At 40.1% G+C, this 24,381-nt stretch overlaps 1 protein-coding gene across 1 annotated transcript in view; it reads right to left on the bottom strand.

Annotated features, from left to right (window-relative positions):
- Positions 1 to 10,875: 10,875 nt before the first annotated feature.
- Positions 10,876 to 24,381, bottom strand: part of NECTIN3 (nectin cell adhesion molecule 3) — a 135,076-nt gene continuing 121,570 nt past the window's right edge. The window contains exons 8-9 of the mRNA XM_059720534.1: positions 18,293 to 18,355; positions 10,876 to 17,409 (exon numbers count right to left, since the gene is read on the bottom strand). Of these exons, the coding sequence (XP_059576517.1) occupies positions 17,236 to 17,409; positions 18,293 to 18,355 (237 nt within the window). The 3' untranslated portion in view covers positions 10,876 to 17,235. The remainder of the gene's footprint in view (positions 17,410 to 18,292; positions 18,356 to 24,381) is intronic.

Raw genomic sequence — 24,381 nt, forward strand, 5'->3', positions numbered from 1 at the left:
GGGCACTCGGGGTCGGCACTCCCAAGGCTATGCCTTTCCTGGCACTCGGGGTTGGCGCACTCCCAATACTGCCCTGTCTGGCTTACGTCAGTCACTGCCCACTCTCTGGGGCCTCTCATATTGCTGCCCCCCCTCTGGGGCATCTCTGCTGCCCCCTTCTCTGGGGCTGGGGTTCCCACGTTACTGTGGGTCCCCTATGAGGCTTCCTCCAACCCCTAATAGCCTCACCCAAAACCTCCGGTTACAAACAGCAAACAGAAAGCAAAAGCTCCTAGGCTATAACATAAATCTCAGCCCTCTGGCTCCAACATTCTTCCCACCACACCAGGGGTGCTCCATCTCAAGCTGCTCATGTATTCAGGCCTCTTCTCTATACTCGCTCCGGCAGAGTTCCTTCTCCCTTTGACGGCCAGCAGGGAATTCCCTCCCTGGCCTTAGCCCTGGAGTTTAAATGGGAGCCAGGCCCTGCCCCTTCCAGTCAGCTGACCGCTAGCAGGTGTGGGTCACTGGCTTCCTCTAGTTACCCCAGCAACCGGCACCTGAGGAGTTATCCTGGCTCTCCAAGTAGCAGGCACCTTAGTACCCTGCTACAGTCTTATTAGTTGAGGACCCACAAACCACATTTCCTCAGGTCTGGGCTATAACAAGACTAACCTTTCTAAAAGCTTGTTGAAAAGAAACAGGGCATGTTTGTTTGTCTCAAAATCACCTTTAATTCATCACAGGCTCCAAATAAGGAATTTATACTTCCCATCTAAGTGTATTCTTTAGGTGACACCCTTCTCCTGGTGAGTTTCTCTCTTCCTTTGCCCTCACAGCCATTTGTCATCTTGTGAATTTTCATGAAATAAACAAGGATAGTACAGGCCTCACAACAGACTCCTCCAGGAACCCATCATAGGTTACATGGATGGAAAGAGATGTCACCCTTCTGCTGCCATTAACATTTTTATGGTAGTGCAAGTTGAGAGAAAGCAGATGTCCTAGCTCCTTGTCATGCTCCAAGTGCCCAAAAATGTTACCACAACCAAACATAGTCATAATTTGTGATGCCTTAAATAGGAGGTCTGTTTGGTTATTGAGTGCCCCAAGACTTCCCCTGTGGGGGAGTCTTCTGATGCATGTAGCTAGCTGCTGTGCTCCAACTCAGGGCATGCATCTGCAAGTGGGGGAACCCCTGTTTCATGCTGCCACACCCTGAAGCAATGGGGGCCTCCCACTTGCAGACGCATGCCACAGGAATCCCCTTCAGGCAATTCTCACAACATGAGCATCTTCTTGCTGCTGCACCCAGAATTGAGGGTTCTCCCACTTGCAAACCCATCCTTTAGGTTGGGGCACTGCACTTGGGGCTATAATCCCACAGGATCAGGCTTTGATGGCCCAGAAATGGCAGGGAAATGTGGGACAACAGTCTGGGTGACATCTGTAGATCACATCCCTCTCCGAAGACATTTTCTTCATAACCCCACGACCAGTTCATTTGACAAGGCTTACATCAGCCCAGTTACTAAATGTTTTTGAAGACTTCAGCTTCAGATCAGATTCTAGAAAGAAGACCATGCTTTTAAAAACTTCAGCACCAGTTTTGTAGAGATGGGTGTGATCAATTCATCCTGTTCTGTATCTCAGCATACAGGGCAAGAGAACTATTAGGAATGTTGAGTTAATTCACTTGGCGTGTGTGAAGAGACAAGCAAATAAAACTGAAATCTCCCAACCCCCCCCCCCCACACACACACTTCTAGTGAAAGAAGCGCAGCTGACACCTCATGCTGTGTAAATAATTTTTTATTACTCAACAGTTCATGTTATTGATTGCATGTCCTTTGGCCAACAGATCAATAGATGGAACAGAGTTCTAAGTATTGACAACAGACTTTGAACCAGCTCTCTATGTTTTTATTTAATTTATATCCGACTTCAGTGAGAAATACTTCTGGTAATTTTGTCCTGACAATTTATTTTCATTGTATTCTTTTCAAGTTTTGATGACAGACAAATTACTGTGGTTGTTTGTTGCTGTTAGTTGCACTTCAATCTTGATTTTATTTTTGATGTAGATAAAAAAAATCTATTCAAAATACACCACGTCATTAGGTGCATACTAAGAGCACAACTGATAATTTTTCAAATGCAAGGAATAGGTTTTTCTAGGTAAGGAGCAGAAGTCTTTGAAGGGGAAGTACAAACAAAAAGCTCAGCTAACAGGCCATTTACTACTAGTAATATACCTATTCCAGACTGAAGACAACACACAGTTGACTAGGTTTAATTCAAATCCTTGATCTAATAGAGTTCACTGGCAGCTTTTAGAAATTTTATGTGTCTCTTCATGGAGCCATGGAATCTGTATAAGAGCCTGATAACATTTTCAAAATTAGCAATAATGCTGTCCTTGCAATATGGGCAAGTTATGGAAACTCTGCGTCCTCTCCTAGGAACTGGAAAAATTCCCCTTGTGTACTTCGTAGTGGACTTTGATATGAATGAATGAAGCATTCACGAAAGGCCATTTCTCATTACAATTATATTTACCAGAATATTAGCTATTAAAATTGAAATTGGTAATTGATTAAAGTCATTCATGATATTTTAAGTGTTGAAGTTTTCAAGTGTTTTCATTTGTTGAGCACTAATGTGTCATTTGCTAATATTTGCCCCAGTTTTGACATTGACTTATTTAGACTTAATTATATCTGTATTTTTAATATTAGCAAAATGACAACATCAGTTTTTTTCTTTTAAGTCAGACTTTGCCTTACCTGCTGAACATAACACTTCAGTGGAAGGGCCTAAGAGCTGTCACTTTTAAATTAACCTTTCCCTCCTTCTACAGATGTGATCAGCTTCTCTCCTGGTGAAACTTCTCTGCCATCACCCAGTTGCATCAGAGGCTGTTTATAACCAATGTAAGGCATGCTGTTAGTAGTTATTGTCTAATAATGTGCATTTTAGTCTTAATTTTAGTATCTGAATAGCCTGGAGAAGGAATGCATCATACTACCCATTTCCAGAGCCTCTGAATTTAAGTTAAAGCATTAGAATCTGTGAGAAATCCTGTGTTTCATTTTATAGTATACATTATTTTAAAATCAAGTTTCAACTTCAGGTTCATTTGTAGGTCACACTGGATTGGTTTTCTTTGATTTCTTTCCTGTATGAAGTTAGTTGGTAGGGATATTGTGAAAACTTACCTGGAGAGTTGGGAAGGCAGTGGGACACCGTGCTGGGAGCTGATAGCGGCAAAAGCGAAAAAGATCAAAGGAAAAAAAAGCAGTAGAGTCAGGAGGAGGCAGGAGCGGCTCCCGCATTGCCCTGGGCATGTTTTATAATGGTGTGCTGGGGCCGATTAGTTGGGCAGACTCCCGACGCTGACATAGAAGACCTGGCGGAAGAGAAGCTGAGAGGACCAGAAGCGGAGTCCTCAACCAGCCTGGATGGGCCAGAGCACTTGGGTGGTTCCAGTGAGGGGACCTGGTGGAGACCCCAGACGGGGGCTTCGACAGAGGCACAGGGCCAGGGAGGGCCCAAAGAGATAGCTGCAGGGTCAACGTGGACCAAAAGGAGCAGCAGTAGCGACTGGAGTACAGCAGGGCGCGGATCCAGATGCCACGGATGGACAGCAGGTACCAAACTCGGGGAGAAAACAACACGCTAGGGAATGGAATGCTGCCAAAGCCAAACGCCACGCAGACATAGAAATAGGAGACTGCAAGGGGCGTTCGGGAAAGAAACATCACTATTAGCCTGCGGCTGAAGACTGAGAGATTGAGCGCGCCAATAAGGTTCATATCATTGACCTCGATGATGCAGGTAACATAATGGCTGGCGGTAGGTGGGGTGTAGGGGAGGTAGAGCCCCAAGGAGAAGAAACAACAGGAACGACCGAGGGAAGACACCAGGGGAGGTGAAACCAAACATCATTCTCCCGATACAACATTTACCATCAAAGACGTGGCAGGAGAGACCCATGGGGAACTGAAGTCATCCCAATAGTCAGGCTGTGCAGTCCTAGGAGCCACAGTGAGGCTCGAGAAGAACCCACACCCATGTCATGCAGGAGAGAGGTTAGAGCTCTCTTTGGCCAGTGACACCAGAAACTCAATTATGATTTTTGGCTTTCTATAGAAATCTCCTAGTGTTCCAGGAAGTACCTGATATATGCATTAGATCTTTAGAGAACCCATCTTCTGGATAAACAGATGGTAAAACTAAGGTGGTATTTTATGACCTCATATAAAACTTTGGTGTTTCAACTCTAAATTGTATTTTTTTTTTAAACACTATCATCTGCAGTGGTAAACTGTGCAAGGTAACATTTTAAGTACCAGATTCCTGCATTTATCCAAGTAATATCAGTAGCCTTGCAGGTTGTGTAATTTAAAGCGAGGTTTCACGCACTTTACTACTGCAAGATTGATTCATTGAATTACTATTTTTGCTTGCATAAAGAAAGATTAGTAGGATTAAATGTACATGGTAGGTTTTGAGTGGCAGCCTGTAACTTTATTTGAGTCAGCTTATTAGGACTGTTGGTTGCAAGAGCCAGAAATCCAAGTTACATATCTTACAACAGTGATTGCATGACTGCTTGTTAGCTACTCTAATGTAGATATAAAGTCTGACATGGTCCTTCCATTTAAGAAATTTGTATCTACTAGCTTAGGAAATGTGTTCCATTCAGGGTACATAACGTTCCCCTTATTTACCAAATTTTATCTCCTATCATCAAGTAAGGTAACCCTTAGTGTCATGTGATCTGTGATTAATTATGAAACATTACAAAGGCACTGAAAGTGACCTCATATTAAAATAATAGCAAAAATTATTTTTATTTTCCACTTAATACAGCATTCTTAAAGCACTAAATTTAGAATTAGTTTTCTGTTCATTTATAAGCAAAGATGTTAGTCATTGAGTTTAAATCAAACTGGTAGTGGCCAAGGATCAATAAATATCAACTAATATACTTGTATGCATTTTGTCATCAGATAAGTATATCTCTGAACAAGGTAGTTTATAAGGTGCCACACTTCCCTGCCTTCTGCATAACTTCAGACTAACATGAATAGCTACCTCTCCCTTGGTAGGTATACTGCTAATTTCAGGAAGCCATCTTGGCATCTGCCTATAAGACACTTCTATAGAGTTATGCTTATAGTAATTTGGATGGAGACTTCTGTACTGTATCTGTACTAATGGACTCAGTGTTTTACATGGGATATTTTCTATTATAAAAACCCCCTCAATTTTCACTAGAAAAATGGGAATTGTAGTTTCAGCTAAGGAGTAAATGCTTTGTACTATTCTGCATTTGCCACATGACAAAGCAAGGACCTTGTCTTCCTTTTTTGAAACACTTTGTAGTGGACTAAATTTACAATATTAGCATGGGAAAACAGTTTTTCAGAGCTAATTATACTCAGGTGTGTTAAGTTAATTTTTTAGATACTTAGCATACTGCATCTATTCCTGATCAGCCAATTCAGCCATGAGGATGAGGAAGTTGGACTCACTATGCCTTATAGCTCAATAGCATAACAGTAGGCTATGTTCCATTTGTACAATATTTATCATGTCATGCATAAGGCACACAGCTTGATTTTTAGCCTCCTAGGTGGCTTTGTGAGTCTGTTAGCCAATAAAATATTTCTGGATCAGTGTACAATGTAAAAGGCAGCTAAAGAAGGGTAACAAGTTGAAATGCAATCTCCACTGGTTGTGTGGTATTTCAAAATACAAGTCATAAATAAGACTGAATTCTCAACCCCTATGCTGAATAGATATCTGCTAGATTGGGGTGATCAACCTCTGTTTTGCAGACTAGATTTAGCCTGGGGATGCATGTCATCTAGCCCCTGAGTTCCCAAGCGCCTGGAAATTTAGCAGCAGGGAAGTGGTGGCAGCGTTAACTCCGTGAGGAGCTCCACAGGGATATTGTGATGCTGCATGCCAGATTGGGCTGGCACAGAATCTGGCTGGCACATAGCCAGATCTGGGTGTGCAAGATGGAGCCAAGGACCAACCATACATGCTGACCCTTGTCACAACCCAAGGGTGTGATTTTTGTTGTGTGCGCGCTTTGGCACCACTGGATTATTTTCCCGCCAATTTGTAGCTTTCTTTGCAGTGTGCATTTCTTCTTTGCAGCTAAGAAATGCACGTTGCAAGGAGTTCCCGCCATTTGTATTCTAATTCGAGCCCCATTATTGGCTTGCGTTAAATTATTCACACGTGGCGGCTAGCGATTGGCTTGCTAGCCGTATAAAAGGCTTAAGTGGTTTCCGCCCAAGTTGGAGGACACCACGAACACCAGGAGGAGGAGACTCCATGTGAAGATCTCTAAGCACTGTGGAGCCTATTGGACCCAGCGTATTTCAAGCAGGCAACAGGGGTCTGATCAGCCTCTAGCCTCTCCCCGTTGCCGGGTGCAATCCTCGACGTATCCCTCTTCCCAGCACGCAAAAAGGATCCACGGAGCCTCAACAACTCCGTGGGAGTGATTCAAATACTGTCGGAGCCCTCAAACGAGGATTTAAGCGGAGCTTTGCCTGGGAAACTGTCCAGCCTACGCTGCGACCATCTTCGGTGTAAGTAAACAATCTTGAATCAACCATTACGCATCCGTGCCTAATTCTAGCGTGTCGCCTGCTTTCTCCGACCCAGCGTGCCCGGGCTGCTGGCCACAGCCCACGCGGCGCGAAAAAGGGCCTGGATCGCTCCCGGCCCGCACAACCCTTACAGAATGCAGCCCACAGACTGACCCTGCACCACCCATCTGGCTTACAGGGCTAGAATGCTAGGTGCCACAGTGTTAGACTATCGACAGAAAAGCCTAAGCTTTCTGGTCCCCTAAAGCTCCTACAAGACAACTTCAATAGTGGAAATCGGGGAGATCTTTGTCCCTAAGAATAGTTTGTTATTGGGGCTGGAACAAAGAAACTCTTGCTTCTCCTCAAACAAAGTAGACAAGAAAATGTATACGCAGCTGAGACTTAAAGATAGATTCCTTCTTACTGCTATCAGTAATTTGAGTAGAGCCTGCTTGAGCTACTATTGCTAGGGTTGGGGATTAAGTTTCTACTCCTATTAAATGTTCCGTGTTTTGCCAACCACGTTAGTTATGTAATGAACCCAATACCAGCAACTCCAGTTCCCCAAGGCCAGACATAAGTGCTAAATGCTTCAGTTTCACTCATGAATGAGCTTAGGGTTAAGTAAGCCATAAATTTTCTAACTTGAAGATAGCATGTTGCTTTCAAATGTGAAGTTTTAGGTCTCAGAATAAATCGTGCTTTTTGTTTTCTATATAGATAAGGTCCAGATGTCATAGAAGAACAAAATGGAAAGGGCGTGAAATCACGATGCCAAGATGCTCTCACAGCTTCCAGGAAATGATTCTCTACAACAAGGCAATCTCAAAGAGCCTCCACGCATTTGTTTTCTTTTTTGAAATTGGTTCACTTGCCCTGGTGACAGCTTGCCTGCTTTTCAGAAGTTTAGGCTAACTTAAAAAAAAAAATCTTTATCATTGCATAATCAAGCAACATTCGTTTCCCACATTTAAAATGCATTTTGCGAATCTGAAATCACTGGGGTAACATCAACCAAATCAGTCATGGGACCTGGGACTCAACTACGCAACATGAAGCTATGACAACCACATCATCTTCCCCTGTAGATTACTCACTGCAGTCTTTTTTAGTTGGCATTACAAAAGGAAAAGACAATTCTACCAACACTTATTTATTGAATGAGGCTAAGGTGGTGGTTTATAGTGTTCCAAAACAGTTCACATTCTCTCCCTTTCAATTAAGCTTAAGCTTACAGGGCTTAGCAGTGTCATGAATTGAAGGCAATTCAATTAATATAATAGCCTAGCTATATATTTTCTTAAAGCAAGACTACAACAGAGTAATGAGATTCAACAGATATTTAACAGTTTGGATACATTTACCTAGTTCTATTTTTTCTTTTATGCTCCAGGGAATAAGGTACAAAAATCCAAGGGACTCAAGTAAGTCTAAGGAGAGAATTCCTATTTCCTGATCTTCCACCAAGAATCACAAAATTGAAGAATAGAGTTGTGTGAAGCTTCAGTCCCCGATTCGATTTGGCAGAGATTTGGCCCAAGTCAGTGGCCAAATCTCTGAATCTGAGTCAAGAGACTCTTTAATCTCTCTGAATTGAATCGGAACCCTCTGAAATCAATTCAGAGAGAGATTCAGAAAGATATGGTGATTCTTCTTTTGATTTCTTTCTTCGAATCGAATGTGGCCAATTTTGAAAGGATTCAGCCCAAATTGGAGACAGTGATTCGATTTGTTGATTCGGCTCGCTGTCCCTGATTTGATTCAGCTGAATCCAAATCTGAAGATTCGATGCTGATTCAGAGAATCAGTGAATTGGCCACAGACACAACTTTAAATGTTTTTTCTACATACTTCAAGGTACTAGGCACAGCTTGTGAACGCTGTGATGCTGGGGCGGATGGAGTGTTCCACAGGAGTGTGGGGGGCTCCCCAGTGCACTCGACAGCAGACCCAGAATTGGAGCAGAAACACTTCCAGTCCACTTCCAAGTCCGCTGGCTCGAGTCCCCCCGGCTCAGCAACTGGTGTCTCCTGGGTCTGGGGGAGCACCCAGGATTCCCCCCCACAGCCAGTCAATAGCAGTGAACCCGGAAGTGGACCAGAAGTATTTCTGGTCCATGTCCAGGTTTGCTACCAACCATGTGGGGGACCCCCCCCCGCGCTCCTGTTGGATGCTCCATCTGCCCCAGCATCGCAGCATTCATGAGCCACGCCTGGTACCTCGAGACACGTAGAAAAAACATTTAAAGCTATGTCTATAATACAGTTGCTGATTCTCTGAATCAGCATCAAATCTTCGGATTCGGCTGAATCGAATCAGAGACAGTAATCTGAATCAACAAATTGATCACTGTCTCCAATTCAGGTTGAATCCAAACCCGAATCAAATATGTCCCGTTTCGCATACCCCTACTGCAGAGTCTATGGAGAAAGGACACACACACAATCTTTCAAATGCACAACCCTTCAAATGCACAACCCTAAGCCTTAAGCATTAATTTAGAGTCTGTAGCTATGCTGGAATGAGCTCAAATTTCTTTTTCCAAGTCTGATTAGTTTCATTCCCTGACTCTCTAACAGCTGTTCCCTTCCATTTTGCCACGTCTTTTTTCCTGTGATTTTTTAGACCAGGGCTGCCCAACAACTAAGCCCCCCCAGACCACACACATGACATGGGTTGTGTGAACACTCCCCTGCAACTACCACTGCAGCACATACCTGCACATCCTCCACTCCCCTGTTGCATTATGCAGGTGCCAAATTGTAATTTCTTCCTCCAAGCTGCAATAATTGGGCCACATCACCATAAATGGCTGTGAAAAAAAATCAACGACTCCTGCTATAATATTCACAGTCATCAGATTACCTAGATTTTATTTTAAGGCGGAGAGCTTTCATGCCTTGGTCAGATCATTTACTTTTGTATGCACTTCAACTGTGAAACAGAGATAATTACTACTTACCCCTTTCAGAAGAGTAGCTTAAGGCAAGATTCAGATTATTTTGGTGATCCTTGAGTAGAAGGCAGTATCTCAGTGACAGAATTTCAGTCATGCTAGTACCACACATGCAAAAACTGTATTTTGAGAAAGTGGCCATGTGATGAGCTACTGTGAACTGGGGTAGAGTACAAACCAATTTAGGTTTCTTGTATCTCAGCTAATATTCTAGCATAGGAGTATCAAAGATGCAGCCCAGAGAGCTGTATAATGCAGCCCAAAATGCTGCCTGTGAGACTCAGGCTGGAATTGCACACCATGTGCAGCATACCCTAGAAGAGTCTGAATGCCACATGAAGCAAGTGGGACTGGTCCAAGGTACGTGCTGCATGTGGCACCTGTACCAGATAGTCTGTGTGATTTAGATTCAGCATGTGGGCTGGTCTATGGGCCTGACAGTGCGTGGAGCAGTCCCATGCCACTCCTTCTGCCCACAGAACCTGATGAGCTCAATAACCCTGTTGTAGCACATGTGGTCTTACCAGAATAAGGCTAAGCACACTTTTTTTTGCCTTTTCTTTTTGGAAAAGGAATCATGTATCACAAGTGCTTAGGAAGTTGAAAGTAAAACTCCTTTTAAATTTACATTAGCAGTGAGAAGTCTGTTACAACAATAGACTTCAGTGTAGCTAGTTCTTCACCTTGAGTCATAGTGACCTTTATGGGTGGCTTTCCAAGTAACTTTCCCTGCTGACAGTTACTGTCTTTAGACCTGTTGAGGCAGCACTTTTTCAGAAGCTATTTGCAGCTGGCTCTACCACAATATTTCCCTTGTCTTTCTCTCTTGCATTTTCACGAGCCGTTCTGCTCATAAGATTTAAATGTAATTGATAGTCTTCCTTTACCCCAGCATGATGAGTGCAAGACAACTCTACATATTAAAAAACCTGTCCTAAAGCTCATTTATGATATTAGTTTTAAAGTTAGGAGTCACATTTTTCCAACAGTGATATTGGTTGCAGGATTTAAGACCTTAAAAGCCTTTTTTTTTGGAGCTCTCAAGGAACTGCTGTCTGATAAAGCAAGACATCTTAAAGTTCTCAAAATCTAGTACCCAATAATTTAGCTTCTCTGGACTTGCATTACTTGCAGAACGTTTGTGTATTGTGGGAGTGGAAACAAAGGGCCTAATGAACAGGAATAGGGGTGTTTTTCTCATCAAGGATCCTTATTCTTCTGTGTGTACATATTTAGGGATTTTCAAGTTAAAATAATTACTATTTTGTACAGTATTAAGCCTGGCCAAACAATGAATGACATCTATTGTCAAATAAGACAAAATTATCTATCTTGATGTTTTTATTCAAACAAAAATACATTACATTTAAAACTGCATAAAAAGTAAAGAACTATTTCCTGAAGTTTCCAAAAAGAATCTACAAATTCAAGTCTTTCTACTTGAAATGTCCAAACAGGTATTTATGAATCCTCTCCCATGCCAACCAACCTATATTTCAAGTTACATTACTTAGCAAAAAACATTTCACAGCTGAACAGCAATTCTCAAGCATTTGCTGCATGCATTACCCAATATCTTTAGCTGTGAACAGATAACAGTCTTATATAGACAGACTTGTCTAATCCAATCATTTGTAAATTACACTAGTTAATGTGTTTACTTCACAGAGTTATTTGCCAATCGATCACCTATATGTCCTTAGTAATGTAAGTTAACTCTAAACATTTCTCACACTTACTGGCATTTCTATAAATTGCACTCAAATTAAAGTATTGTACAGTGTAAGTTGTTAAGAATCTAGCAATATCAAGGTAAAAAAAAAATCTAAAAACAAATGTGGCCTTACTGGTTACTTTCTCCTCAAAAATAAAGATTGATACACATATTATACAGCCCTCTGTTATTTGAACCTGACATTCTAATAAGATGGCATCTTAAATTATATCAGTTCAGTTGTAAGAATAAAGGATTGTTTGCTTTATACTCTAGAACAAAAAGTTTGGTTTGTATATTTGATTATACATAATTGGACCAAAATGCCTCAGTAGAAACAGCCATACAACACAACATAAGAAAAGCTATGAAACTATCAAAACTCAGTCAAACTTTAAGTAGATATAATGAAGACAAACATATTCATAGCATTTGTATATATTCTGGTGCATGTTTAATTTTGTTCTGGACTCCACTGTGTGAGAAACAGGAATAGGCCTTCGAAGTTAACACTTTAAATTTTGCCTCCCACTACTTGTTTGGTAGTTTAATTAGTTTTCAGCCCACATCCTCTGTTTGCCTAAAATAACCTCTGCAGTTGTGAATGGAGTTTGACACACATAAAACCCAAGTGTCACAGTAGACCACAGACAGGCTATAACTATGTCCATGGGTGGTCCTAACTAGTCCTATGGTATTGGCTCCTCTGACCTTTTAACTTATATTATTAAGACGGACAAATATTAGCTACTTTTAATATTACTCTTCCAGAAAAGCAACTGCTGCCATGGCAATATTCAACTATTATAACTGGCACATGAAGTTGTCCATATCAATGCCTGGGTTGCCAAGATACCTGGAGGTCTTTCTACTTATAAGTCTCCATATTGTGACAGAAATTGTCTTCTCTTAGCTTACAGATCATGTTTTGTTGACCTCTGATGGCTGCTAAGTGCAGTGCATGACAGTAACATTTGGATGCCAAGACTCTTAGGCCTGTTTGATCATGCACCAGCAAGTTTTGCATGCCTAGCTCCCACTTATAGGTAGAGTTTCAGTTGTATAAGGCTACTGAATTGGTAGCCAGTTGCATATCTGAGATACTGGGGAGCCAACATAGATTATGAGCAGAGATCCTGGTTCTCTCTGATCCCCTCCCAATTTTCAGATTAAAAGTAGTAACCCAAAATCCACATTTTTCCATGATTAAAACTAAATGCCACATACATACATATATATATACACCCACACACACACCTACACACACAGTATTGTTTCATTTTAATCACAGAAAAATATGGATTTTGGGTTACTTTTTTAAAATTGAAAATTGGATTTTTTTTTAAATCAGAGGAAGACTCAAGATACCTGATTATGGGTATTGCCTGCTGAAAGAAAAACTCTTAAGGGATGACTGTTTGAGCACTACTTCAAAGTCTCCTGAGAACAATACACTAAATTATTTGAAATAGTGAAAAGCCAAAATGGACAACTCTGTTTAGTTAGTCACCTAACTTCAGAGCTAAGGAAGCTGTTTCCTGCCACTGAAAGCAACACAAAAGAAAATCCCTGCCTTCCTGGGCCTCTTGGGCCAAATTGTAATGCCCAGGAGGAGAAGATAAACTTGACTGTGTCCCATTCCAGAAGCCATCTTGTGGAACTAGAAAGCATTTTGCTGAAACCAAAGGGTAGTGCTATTTTTTTTTTTTTTTATTTGCCGCCTCCTTTTTTTAAAAGAAATATAGGATTACTGCCATCCCACAAAGCAGCAGGTATCAAATTAACACACTGCATGGAATTTTCCAGTGCCATATGGAGTTTATACACTCAGTTTGTAGCTTGCAAAAATAAGAAAAAAAAAAAAAAAACCTGTCCAAATTCAGGGACTAGCATATTAAAAACTTAAAACACTCACAGGTCCAGGCACTCCACTTCATTGGCCACTTCTACACTATGCCAATTTGACTGCTGCAGGATCTGAATGAGATGCAAAAGGTCAAAAAAGAAGCTGTTTACCCTTCCTAGTTGTAGCTATTTATTTATTTTTAAAGAAGATCCATTCCAGGTACAGTGTAAAAAGCCTTTAGACAAAAATCAGACTTCTAAAAATGGGGCTGTTGGGCCTACCTATATAAGCTGAAACATGTTTCTCCAAGGATGGTATTCTTGAAAAGCTACACTATTTCAGAGTTATACTCAATATTCTGTTCACTCATTCCTTTCACAGTTATCTAGCATAAGTGACTTTTGGCATTCTGCCTTACTTTTTGTTGTTATTATTTTGTCTTTTTTTTAAAAAAAAAAACAAAAAACGAAACACCAGTTTAGTTTTTCTATCATTATGTTTTCTGTGACACAGGGTTTTAAGCCACCTGGGCCAGGGACTGTTACCTATGAACTGTACAGAGGCAGACATAATGGGAATCTTTAACCTTGGGGCTTCCAGGTTCTACCCTTAAAATGAACTGAAAATACTTGTCTATTCTTAATATCAAGTGTCATTAGTAAGGATGTACCTAAACCACACTGAGGCAAAATAAAAATAGCAGGCCACTTGCAATGTACAGCACCATTTGCACTGTCTTTCCTGGTGCTCTGTCCCCCCCAGCGGCCCTGCCCCTCTACTGATTGGCCAAGAGAGCTAGCCATCATGTGGCCCTGCCCCTTGCTGCTGATTGCAGAGGGACAGGGCCATACAATGGGCAGCCTCTTGATCAATGAGCAGAGAGGGACGGGGACAGGGACGGGGGGGGGGGGGGGGGGGGGGCAGCCACAATCTTTCCTGGCGATTCCATGCCAAAATTGCACGGAATTGTTGTTTTTGTGGAAGCCACGTCTTTGTGCCCTCAGCCTAGCAATTTTTGTTTGTTTGTTTTGTTTTTTAGCAAATTGTATTTATGAACACATGCCTTAAGAATTTGTTCCTTACTAAGTTTTATAGATACTTGATCTGTCCCACTCACTTCTTGTACTAAGTTTGTCTGGAGCATAGGAGTACACGGATACAAACATCCTTCAGGTCACAACAAGTATCAACCCTGTAACGAAACATATTTTACACAATCTTTGGAGAGCCAGAGGAAGGATGGCTAAGCATTTGAATTTTGTAGCTCTGCTTGTAAGGGAAAGAACAACGCTGCATCACTTATACTCCAATTAAAAAAAAAAATAAAAATCAAACCCTTCTGCCCCAAAATACTTTATTTTTACACTGCCAGTGGCTTCCACAGCAGTAAAATTGAGATTTGCTCTGCAATGAATTATGAGTAGTGTATGAGACTACAAGGCATTTTCTAATTCACAGAGCGATAAATTAGCAAGTCAGGTCCTTACTTAGGCAGAGAGAGGCCACTTTATCATGGCTAACAAACAAGTCTTCAAGAGACCAATATGATCTCTTCCATGTACTCTCTTCACTTCCATTTCTAAGGATCATGGAAGGGGTTTGTCTTCCTGAAACTGGCAGGATGACTGCTTTGGAAAAGCTGTCAGTGTTCAAAATTTTCTTATTTTTAGAATATCATACTGAATATGTGACAAAACATTAGAATATGCTCTCAGCAGCATGCTAGGCATCCTACCAACATCACTGGAAGCCAGACCTTCTTCCAACAAAGTCATCAAACTAAATCCACCCAAGTGATGTAAAATAAATGTATCCATCTTATAACAGAGTGGGAACTAATCTTTCCTGCCCCCTCCTAGTAAAAGTTAGGCTAGGTGTTAATTGTATGAGACTGTCGCGGAGTCTCATTGTTACAGGATCAAAAATACCAAGTTACTTCTGGATGAAAGCAATAGATGCTCTAATTTTAATTCTTTCTGAAGATTTTTTTTTCATTGGGAGACATCACAATGAATTTTAACAAAGATTCATGCCTTTAATTTTGCCTCATAATTAATAAACAATTCTTTCCAACAGTTCCCAATAGCTACATTCTGTTGAGCTGTGAATAAGATAGTTAAAGTTTCATTATTTTCAAAAACACAGTTAAGGCGCTGGTGTTCCAGCTGAAAAACCTGATTAATTTCACAGTTAGGAATCCTCCTCCTCACTCAAGAAACCTCTACTGGTTGGTAAAGCAACTCTTTTTTTCTAGTGAAATGGATCATAGGAAACTTTTTTTGTAGTGAATCATGCCTTGCCACAAGGTTAGGCTTCAGCACAGAAATCTGTTTTCTGAGAACCTGGAATCATTACTACTAAAATGTTACATACTATAGAAGTTAAGCACAGTCTTTTTCAAAGGGCTGTTTTAGATGCTCAAGGATGAAAGCTTTAACAAATCACAGGAAGAATAATTGATTTAATACAGCCGATGAAGAAAATGCTTTACTATCTTTGGCTATCTACAAAATAGAGCTACTGTCTAAAAAGCTACTGTTGAAAATAAGCATTTTTTAATAAATGTTTAATACTTGATGTAAGTGGATAAGTACTCTAGGGATTTCTTCAATCCTTCAAAAACAATATTTAAGTGTTCTATTAAGTCTGCTATGGAATAAATTTTGTAGCATCTATTGAGCCTTTTAAAATATTAAAGGAAGCATCTCAGGCCTCTGGTAGATGTTATGCTTAAGACAATTAACCTTTTAATCACATCTTAAATAGTAACCTAGCCACACTTTCAGGCAATTAAGGGCATAACAAAACACAAAACCAACCACAAAAATTTATTCACAAGGTTAGTAGTAATTTTGTGGTTGGTTTTCATTTTACCTGAAAATGAACTTGTGGAAGGGTTCTTGTTTTTCTTATATCCCAGTGTTAATGCTCTACCCTCTCTCACAAGCTACATGCAAGTGTTCCATTATCTGCCATGGTAAACTGGATGCATGAAAAACAAAAACTTTAAAATCAGTCTAATCTGTGCTAGCTCTTAAAACCAAAACCACACATTTTTACTTATAAAAAGTTAGTCCTTCTCTAGAAAAGGTAACTTAAAAATGCAGCTCTATACTGTTACCATCAATTTCCCCTGTGATATTTTTCATGCTGGCAATACATTCACAATCAACACTTCATAATACTTATTTATACCTGTCCTAGTCAAGGGTTAAAAAAAAGTCATTGTCCACAATACATTCAAGCTCTCCCCTTCTTGCTACCACCAAAAAGCTAATTGTTTCTGGGAAGTGGGAAACAGTATATATAGTGACACTAGAGTAGGTCTGCTAAAGTCAGCCAATGGTAAGAAGAAAATGGAACCTAGGTTTTCTAATAAAGCAGTCCAGCAGTTGAGTAGAAAAACAAGTGGTATTTATCCTGAGAATACAGTAAGACAAACCTAGTTTAAATCTTCATGGGAATGGGGGAAAGGAGGTACCTGAAGGCAACAGCAGCCAGGGCCAAGTTCTGTCAATCTGTCAGTCAATAACACTCATATGAAGCGTCTTAAAAAGTTAAACAAAAGCCTATTCACAGCTGCCAACTACTCATTTCACAGCAGGCAACTTTTTCTCTCTAGCTTAGGCTTCATTCTTAATGCACAAGTATTGCATTTTTAATAATTAACTATTTTAAAAAGAATTTCCAAAGAAATTAAACAAACTGTGTCCATATTTCTTCATAGGTACTCATATTATGAACTGGCTGGCCAGTCTGAAGTACAGTGAGGTTTAGAATCAGAAATGAGGTTGACACAGCCAGCTGAGGCTCTTCATTTGGAAGATCACAGCAGTTTGAAGAACATTACAATACTGACACGTGCAAAATACCAATTAAACAAACAAAAAAAAATAAGTCACTTATTAAAGTCCCATACTAAACAGCTTCTCAAGGAATTTGCTTCTTCACACCTACCTCTATCCTCTGCCCAAAGACAAAAAGTAGATAAACTAAGAATTGACTACCCCTGCTAAACAGAACAGATCATATTGATCCTATAATCAAACAGCATTGCATTAGCAACAAAAAAGTTGGAACGATTTAACATATTCTGAAGGAAAATATACAACAGGGGATATAATCACACATAGTGTTCTCTAGGATTGATGTATATTCTTCCAGCTCCTGGGTTTTGGTTTTTGGAACTCCAGTCCTGGTAACGCATCTGCTTGTAAATTGGGTACATTTGTTGAGGACCTTCTTGTCCCAACTGATCTCTCTCATCATAGGTAAGTTGCCTGCCACTTATTGGTTTCTAGAATACAAGAAATATTAGAATACTCCATTAAAATACTTTCATTTTGCAAATATTTCTTCTGCATATTCTCTAAAATGCCATGCATCCACATCTGCGCCCATTCTTTACTCTATTTCAAGCTTCTAACAAGACTTTAGAGGTGTTTGAGTACCTAGTTCCTACTGAGATGAACAAGGTGTTTGGCACCTAAATATCTTCAAACATTTGGCCTTTATTTAAAAAGAAGAGACTCAACTATTCTAGGTGCTATAATTAAAACTGGAGAAATAATCTGAGAAAACGTAATTTTCTGTTCGATTTTCCTCATGAGATTGCACTGTGGAAAGCATCTTAAAAGGGAACAAAAGGAAGTCTCCCAAGATCATGAGAAAGTACACAGCAGCCGATGTACTGCAACTGTTACATCTGCATGACTAGTCATCCTAGTGAACTAAATCATCTTAACTGACTCTGGATGAAGTAGGGTTACAAGCATAGCAAAACCGATCTAGTTGTATCACTATAGAACGGTGCAGACATTTAGTTATAGCATAACGTAATAGTTTGTATCGTTTGATAGGTATAGTTATGTCCATCTATAACAGAAGTGATTCTATCAAATGGCTTTAAATTTTTCTTCTTCACCAGTTATCAGTGTTGTCTAAAACTAATTTTAAAACATTAGATTTGAGTTACATTAAGCTTAGCTGATGCCCAGTATTGTGAGATGTAACTGATGTCTACATAACAGAACAAACCCACATATATAAATTGTTACTGACTAGGATGCCTAAGTCTGGGGTCTGTGGTTGATGATACAGCAAAAAAATGTTTTAAAAACTTCCATCAGATTTGTTTAGTGTCACATGATTGGGCTGTATCAAAAAATCATTTTACTTACTTTGTGCTGTGAATTTGTAGCTGCTCTCTCTCTGTATGGGCTTTGCAAAGGGAAATTCTCTTTCTGTAGGGAAGATAAATAATAGTTTAAGTGTGCTTCAACACTGCAAATAGGTTTGACCATGATTTCTGCTGAAAAGCATTAAGTTAACAAGGTTTTCTACCTTGTCAAACATTGATTTGATAATTTTTTCTAGAGGAAAAATTTTGAATAGCCTTTATTTCTGATATTTGTGAAAGGTTTACATGGTTTTAGTTAGTTTAACCAATGTTATAGCTTTTCTGAGGAAACCCTTTAGCTTTGTTTCTATTCAAAGAAAAAGTTACAGAAAAAGTTTTTTTTTTAAATATCAAATCATCAACATGTATTAGGAATTTTTTGTTGATTTATTTCTAGGGATCCTGTTTTTCTCCAATTAAAAAAAAAAATCTCTGATCTTTGGATTTAAAAAAAAAAAAGAAACTGCAAATCTACATTGTTCCGTGTTTAAAATGAAATACCACCAATATATAGATATGCATACAGTAGTGCTTCATTTTAGTCACAGAAAAATGTTGATTTGGGGTTACTTTTTTTAAATCGAAAAATTGGGGGGGGGGGGGGAAGATGGGGTTGTTTTGTTTTTAATCAGAGAAAGCCAGGATCCCACTTAACCATTGGGAGCAAGAGTGTATTTTTCAGTATATTTTTCATTCCCTGTGTTTTGAATTTAAAACATGATTTTCCTGTATAACTGTAATACAGTCAACTGCTTGAAAACAGCCATTAGGTAAAGTTCTGTAACATCTTATTCAAGTTAGCTAAAGGCTTTGTTATACCTCACACCAGGGGTTTTCAACCTTTAAAGGAGTGTAATGTTTCTGGTGGGTACCCCTCCTGGACTATACTCCCTGGACAAGCGGGCAGGGTTCCCCAGCAGCCGGTTGACGAGTGGAGAGGGGCGGCATGCTTCCCAAGTACCCCCAGGGGTACATGTACCCCTGGTTGACAACCCCTGCCTTACGCTGAAAGATGCACAAACGTTAGCTTGAGTTTGGAGCAGCTGCACTTCAGGCCAACAGGGACCTGGAGGACTGAAAGGTAAGAATTACCCTGCATCCCTCCCTCTCATTCGGGGCTTCCTTGGCTCCTTACTGCCCACACCTACTTATAGCTGCCCACCTGTCTATTCTGGGAAAGCAGGCAGGGAAGGGTTAACTAGCTTGCCTAGGTGCCAGGGCTACTGCTATTCTTTAGGCTGAGCCACCCAGAGGTCAGCAGTGGCAGGGGCTGGGCATGCAGGTTAACCCTTCCCCACCTGTTCCCCCAGGACAGACATCACAAGCTTCCACAAGCAAGCAGGGGAGAAAGGGGACATCTGGGAAGGGTGGGACAATTTAGGCCAGCAGGGGAGGGAGGGTGGGTAGGGTGGACACAGACAGACGCACATAGAGACACACACACTAACGAGGTACTTAAAGCAGACTAAGCCTTACATGTTTATGTATGTTCAGGCAGACGGTTGCTATATATTTGCTTATGATGCATTATGATACACTACACTATATAAGGAATTCTGGTAAGCTACTTTTTAAAAACAAGAAGTACCTTCATTGCACACTTCTAATATTTGATGCATTTAAATTTAGTTCTTAATATGACAGCACAGTTCCATGGTATAAGGAAAAGACAAAAAATTGCTCAGACTAATGAATGGGATCCTAAGAAAATGTCAGGCTAAGACAAAAATCCACCACCAAGAAAGCTTCCAGTACAGTGATCCTTTTTACCACTGAACTCCTCCATATAAAGTTTACTGATTTTTTTTTTCTACAAAAGGCAAGCTGTAGTAAGGACTTCATTGGCTTTAGGAACTGAACTACTAATAAGAGTTAAGGCCAGTTTATTTTGTAACTGTGCAATACACCAGGAAAAAAAAAAACAAAAACTTCCCTTCTCCCCACAGGAGGATCCACTGGAATGGCAAGCAGGCTATAGTATTACTTACTTCATGTGAGCCACGATAGGTGAGGCTGCCTGAGAAACTCCCTACCAGCAGACCTGTACACATTAGAGTAAGTTTACAGGTCTTTGGTATAACCTCCCCTTTCACTCTATCTTGAGTTCCCTTTCAGACGCACTTGTTTTCGATATTTATTGCTTTTAGCCTGTTAGACAATTTTGCTAAGGTAACCACCACTCACTTGCTTTGAAATCCTGACATTATGACTTCATACCTTATGCATATAGGAAGGCATGCTTTATAAAGAATAATTCTTTTTCTATGCTCAAAAACCCTTGCATATCAAGAAGCCTCATCTCCGTAACATTGTGAAATTCATAAGGTAGACTATTTTAGGTTCTTTCTAAGCTTTTAAATAAAAATTGGTTTTGCAGGCTCCTATATTATTTTCTTTTAAGACTGCACATGTGTAACTTAGGTAGTTTGTAGCAAGCTAAACTTCTGCTGGATGTAAGCATATATACCTGACTTTCAAATGATAGGGTACTTTGCATCACTTAAGTTACCTACATATTTATATATATTTTACAAAAATGAATCTCACAAAAATATCACCATCCCTATCTTTTGTCATTATAATTTAAATCTTTCCCATAATATTGCAGTATTCATCCTAATATGCTTTATAGCAAAGCCACCATTTTTTGCTTAAAGTCCAGTATTTTTCTGTCACACAACTTGCCTTATTCTTATTTCGGCCCCCATTTGGATATCAATACCTTTAGGATAGAAATAATAGATTCCCTTTTTTTTTAAGACAACGCCCTCTCTCTCAGCCACTCGTGTTCCCTCTGCAGTCCTTTAATCTTATAACATTAACTAGGAAATACAGCATGTAAGCAGATAACTGTTCCCAAAGATGAGCATTGGTTATTCTGGGTAGGAAGACATCTTAGTAGCAGGCTTCTCAAGCTGTTCATAATTAATGCCTTCACCTATATTTCTTACATGCACCTATACCCAACACTATCTTAAGTTTTTCAATTTAATACCCATACATCACTGAGGTTCTCAAGTACTATGAAACAAATACAAAGAGCCAGTGACTTTGTAAGTTGTTGTGACAGACAGAAAACTGAACATGTGCTTCCTTGTATTTCAGACTACCACCATAACCATCAGGGCATTCTTCCTGACAGGTGTAAGAAACTCTGGTTGCAAATGAGAACAAAGTTCTCTCAAGTGTCAACTAACGATCGTCTTGATTTGTTTTAGACAATGCACAATCATCCCAAATGGCATAAAAATTCAAGGAGGCAATTTGAACTCCATGTAGAAATCATGTTATGTATGTAGAATGTAGGCAGGATCTATATATTGCTCATTTCAATCTGATGACAATCACTCTTTTAGATGAGCCCAAGAATAGCTGGTCCCAGGTAATTCTAAAACTGACTGACCATGGGTGACTGGTGCCTCCTGAGACTGGGGGGGGGGCACACAGTTTGTGGGCAGCAGTGTCAGCGGCAGGTTGGTGAGCAGCGACCTCCCATAGAAGCCAACGTCGGCAGCTGGGGAGGAGGGGTGGTGAGCAGCGACTGCCTGCAGAAGCTGGCATTGGCCAATCTCAGGGGGGCACTTGCCCCCCTCACTCCCCATGCTCCCCTCTACGTGCCACCTATGCGACTGACACTGGTCTTTACACAGTAAGGAAAATATTTAGTCACGGTCCTAAATACCAGAATTACCTAGGCTCTAGTTCAAAACCCCGCAATGTTATATTTAAGTTGTATTTTTACCCATGTATTAATGCTGTATTATACAAGAAGTTTTTGTAGAAGCAGCAGCCTATACTTCAAGCAGGAAGATTTTCCAAATTTCATTACTAGTTTGTCTTAATCAAGTTTTCCCTTTGGCTTCTTAGATTTACACTCCTATTCCCCCTCACCTTCCTGATTTATTATGTGTTGGGCAACTGGACAAATGCAAACACCAGCAATTTAATAACTACGTGTGTTGGGGGTAGGGAGTGGAGTTCAGGAGCATGAGGTATATATTGCTAAAGTCTGAATAACAAAGAACTTTAAGAAGTTCAGCAGATATGTAGGGGGTTACAGAAAGCAAAGAGACACCAAGCTTTACAAAAATGTAAGTCACCAATTTTTTTTTAAATGCTTGCCCTCAGATCCTTGCTCTGCTTGCCTGTAACTATGCCTTATGAAGCTGGTGCTTTTTCATTGACAGCAGTTCAAATGTTTGAAAGCAAAGTCTCAGGTTTAGCGACTCCTAACATTTTAACTCACTGAAATGGAAACGAATATCCTATAAGGGTTTCTTTATCTGTCATTCATCTATCACCTCTTGGGAAAGATGCCAAAATCTGAAACCGATTTGAGAATAAAATATGGGTATCACAACAACAGACATCAATATTCTTTAGACTGAACCATCTAAGGTTACTGGGCATTAGTTTCTGTCTCTTCTCTGCTGCCATTATTGTGAAATCTTTCAATTGAGTAGGGAAATATAGGCAACTCAACTTTTTTTTTTTTTTTTATTGTCAAAGAACGCAGAAAATCCAAAACTATCAGCCATTCATACTGGAGGACAAACACTTGAAAATTTATCAGTCTTTCTAGTACTGTGAACATATGCTCACCAACTAGAAGTCACTTGCTGTGGTCATATGACAAAATGCAAAACATGTCTAGCTATAGCTAACTCTTTAAAGGCCAAGATGTTATTTCAGTAATTAAGATGACAAATAAGATTCAAATCTTATGTTCAATTGGTCTAAGTTTCCCGGATTCCAATATCTGCAGCATTTCTCCTTAGTCAAGGCTTAGAAGCTACCACATACCTTGTCCCATTTTGGGGCCACTATGTTAAATAGCTTAGTTTGGTCACAGTAGGACAGGAAGAAGTCTCAAAGGAGGCAAAATTGCTGAAGAAATCTTACTGTTGAGCAGCTGAAATTGAACAAACAGCACAGTACCTACTGTCACCATACTGGATCTATACCTCAAGACTGAATCAGTAAACACAGGCAGACTGTTACACTAGTTTTAATGCCCTGTTCCTGACCTCTACTACTAAAGAATTCTTTTTCATTAGCTCAGGAGAACTTACATAATAAACTGAGTGACAAGCCATCACATTTCTGCTTGGGTAAATTCCGAAATAGACTTGCTGCCTGCTTTTACCTTGGGGGAAGTCTATTATGTTCACAAACAGTTACTTGACAAACACAGATACATTGGATCAAGTGGGGCAAGAGCCATGCCCCCGTCAGCTTTGTGGCAATTGCGGGGAATTAAACCAACTAAAAACAACCCACTGCATGAAAATGAAGGGAACTCAGCTGCATGTAGTTACTAGCTGTAGGGCAAAAAGGCTCAAGTATGAATGTGACAAAGTGGCAGCAGAGTTATTGTCACTGGCGCAATTACGGAACACCGATTTAAACTAATGAGGCTGGGAGACAAAGCAAGAACTAGGAAGTGGCAAGCAGAACATGAGGAAGATTCATCTCTCAACATGGCAAGTCACATGACATTAGCCAACTTAATGAATACCAAAGAGTTAAAAAGAATACAATGATCTATATAGGAGAAAAACAATGCTAGAGAAAACCTGAAATTCCTGGTGAAAAACAGCTTGAGGTACGGAGGGGGCAGCAGGAGAGGGAGACAAGACTAACTGAATATGATTACAAATGTAGTTGCCCCAAGTATACATAACAGCATAAGTATCATGTAGGCAGCTGTTAGAAGTACTAACTTATGTTTTAGACTCAAATCAACAGTGGCCAAACACTGGGCTTTCCTCTTGCCACATCTGTATTGTTTAGGTAATAGAAAATACCTGGGGGCTTTGGGGGGGGTTCTTTAATCTCCTTCACCTCCTAATTAGAAAAAAAAATGTTTGGACTTCAAAGTATGATTTATTTTCCTTCTTCCATAGGCATTAAATCATTTTCATAAATAGCCCATCCAGAACACTAGTGTTACTATGTCTTCTCCCTGGTTAGTTTCAAATAACTTGCAGTGAAATGTGGGGGAAAGCCACACAAACCAGGAATAAAAAGCCCTTTTTACTGGAATGCCTTGTTCCAGGGAACATAGGGAGTGACAGAAAAAGCAGGTAA

Source organism: Alligator mississippiensis, chromosome 1 (assembly GCF_030867095.1).
Source record: "Alligator mississippiensis isolate rAllMis1 chromosome 1, rAllMis1, whole genome shotgun sequence".
Classification (NCBI taxonomy): Eukaryota; Metazoa; Chordata; order Crocodylia; family Alligatoridae; genus Alligator; species Alligator mississippiensis.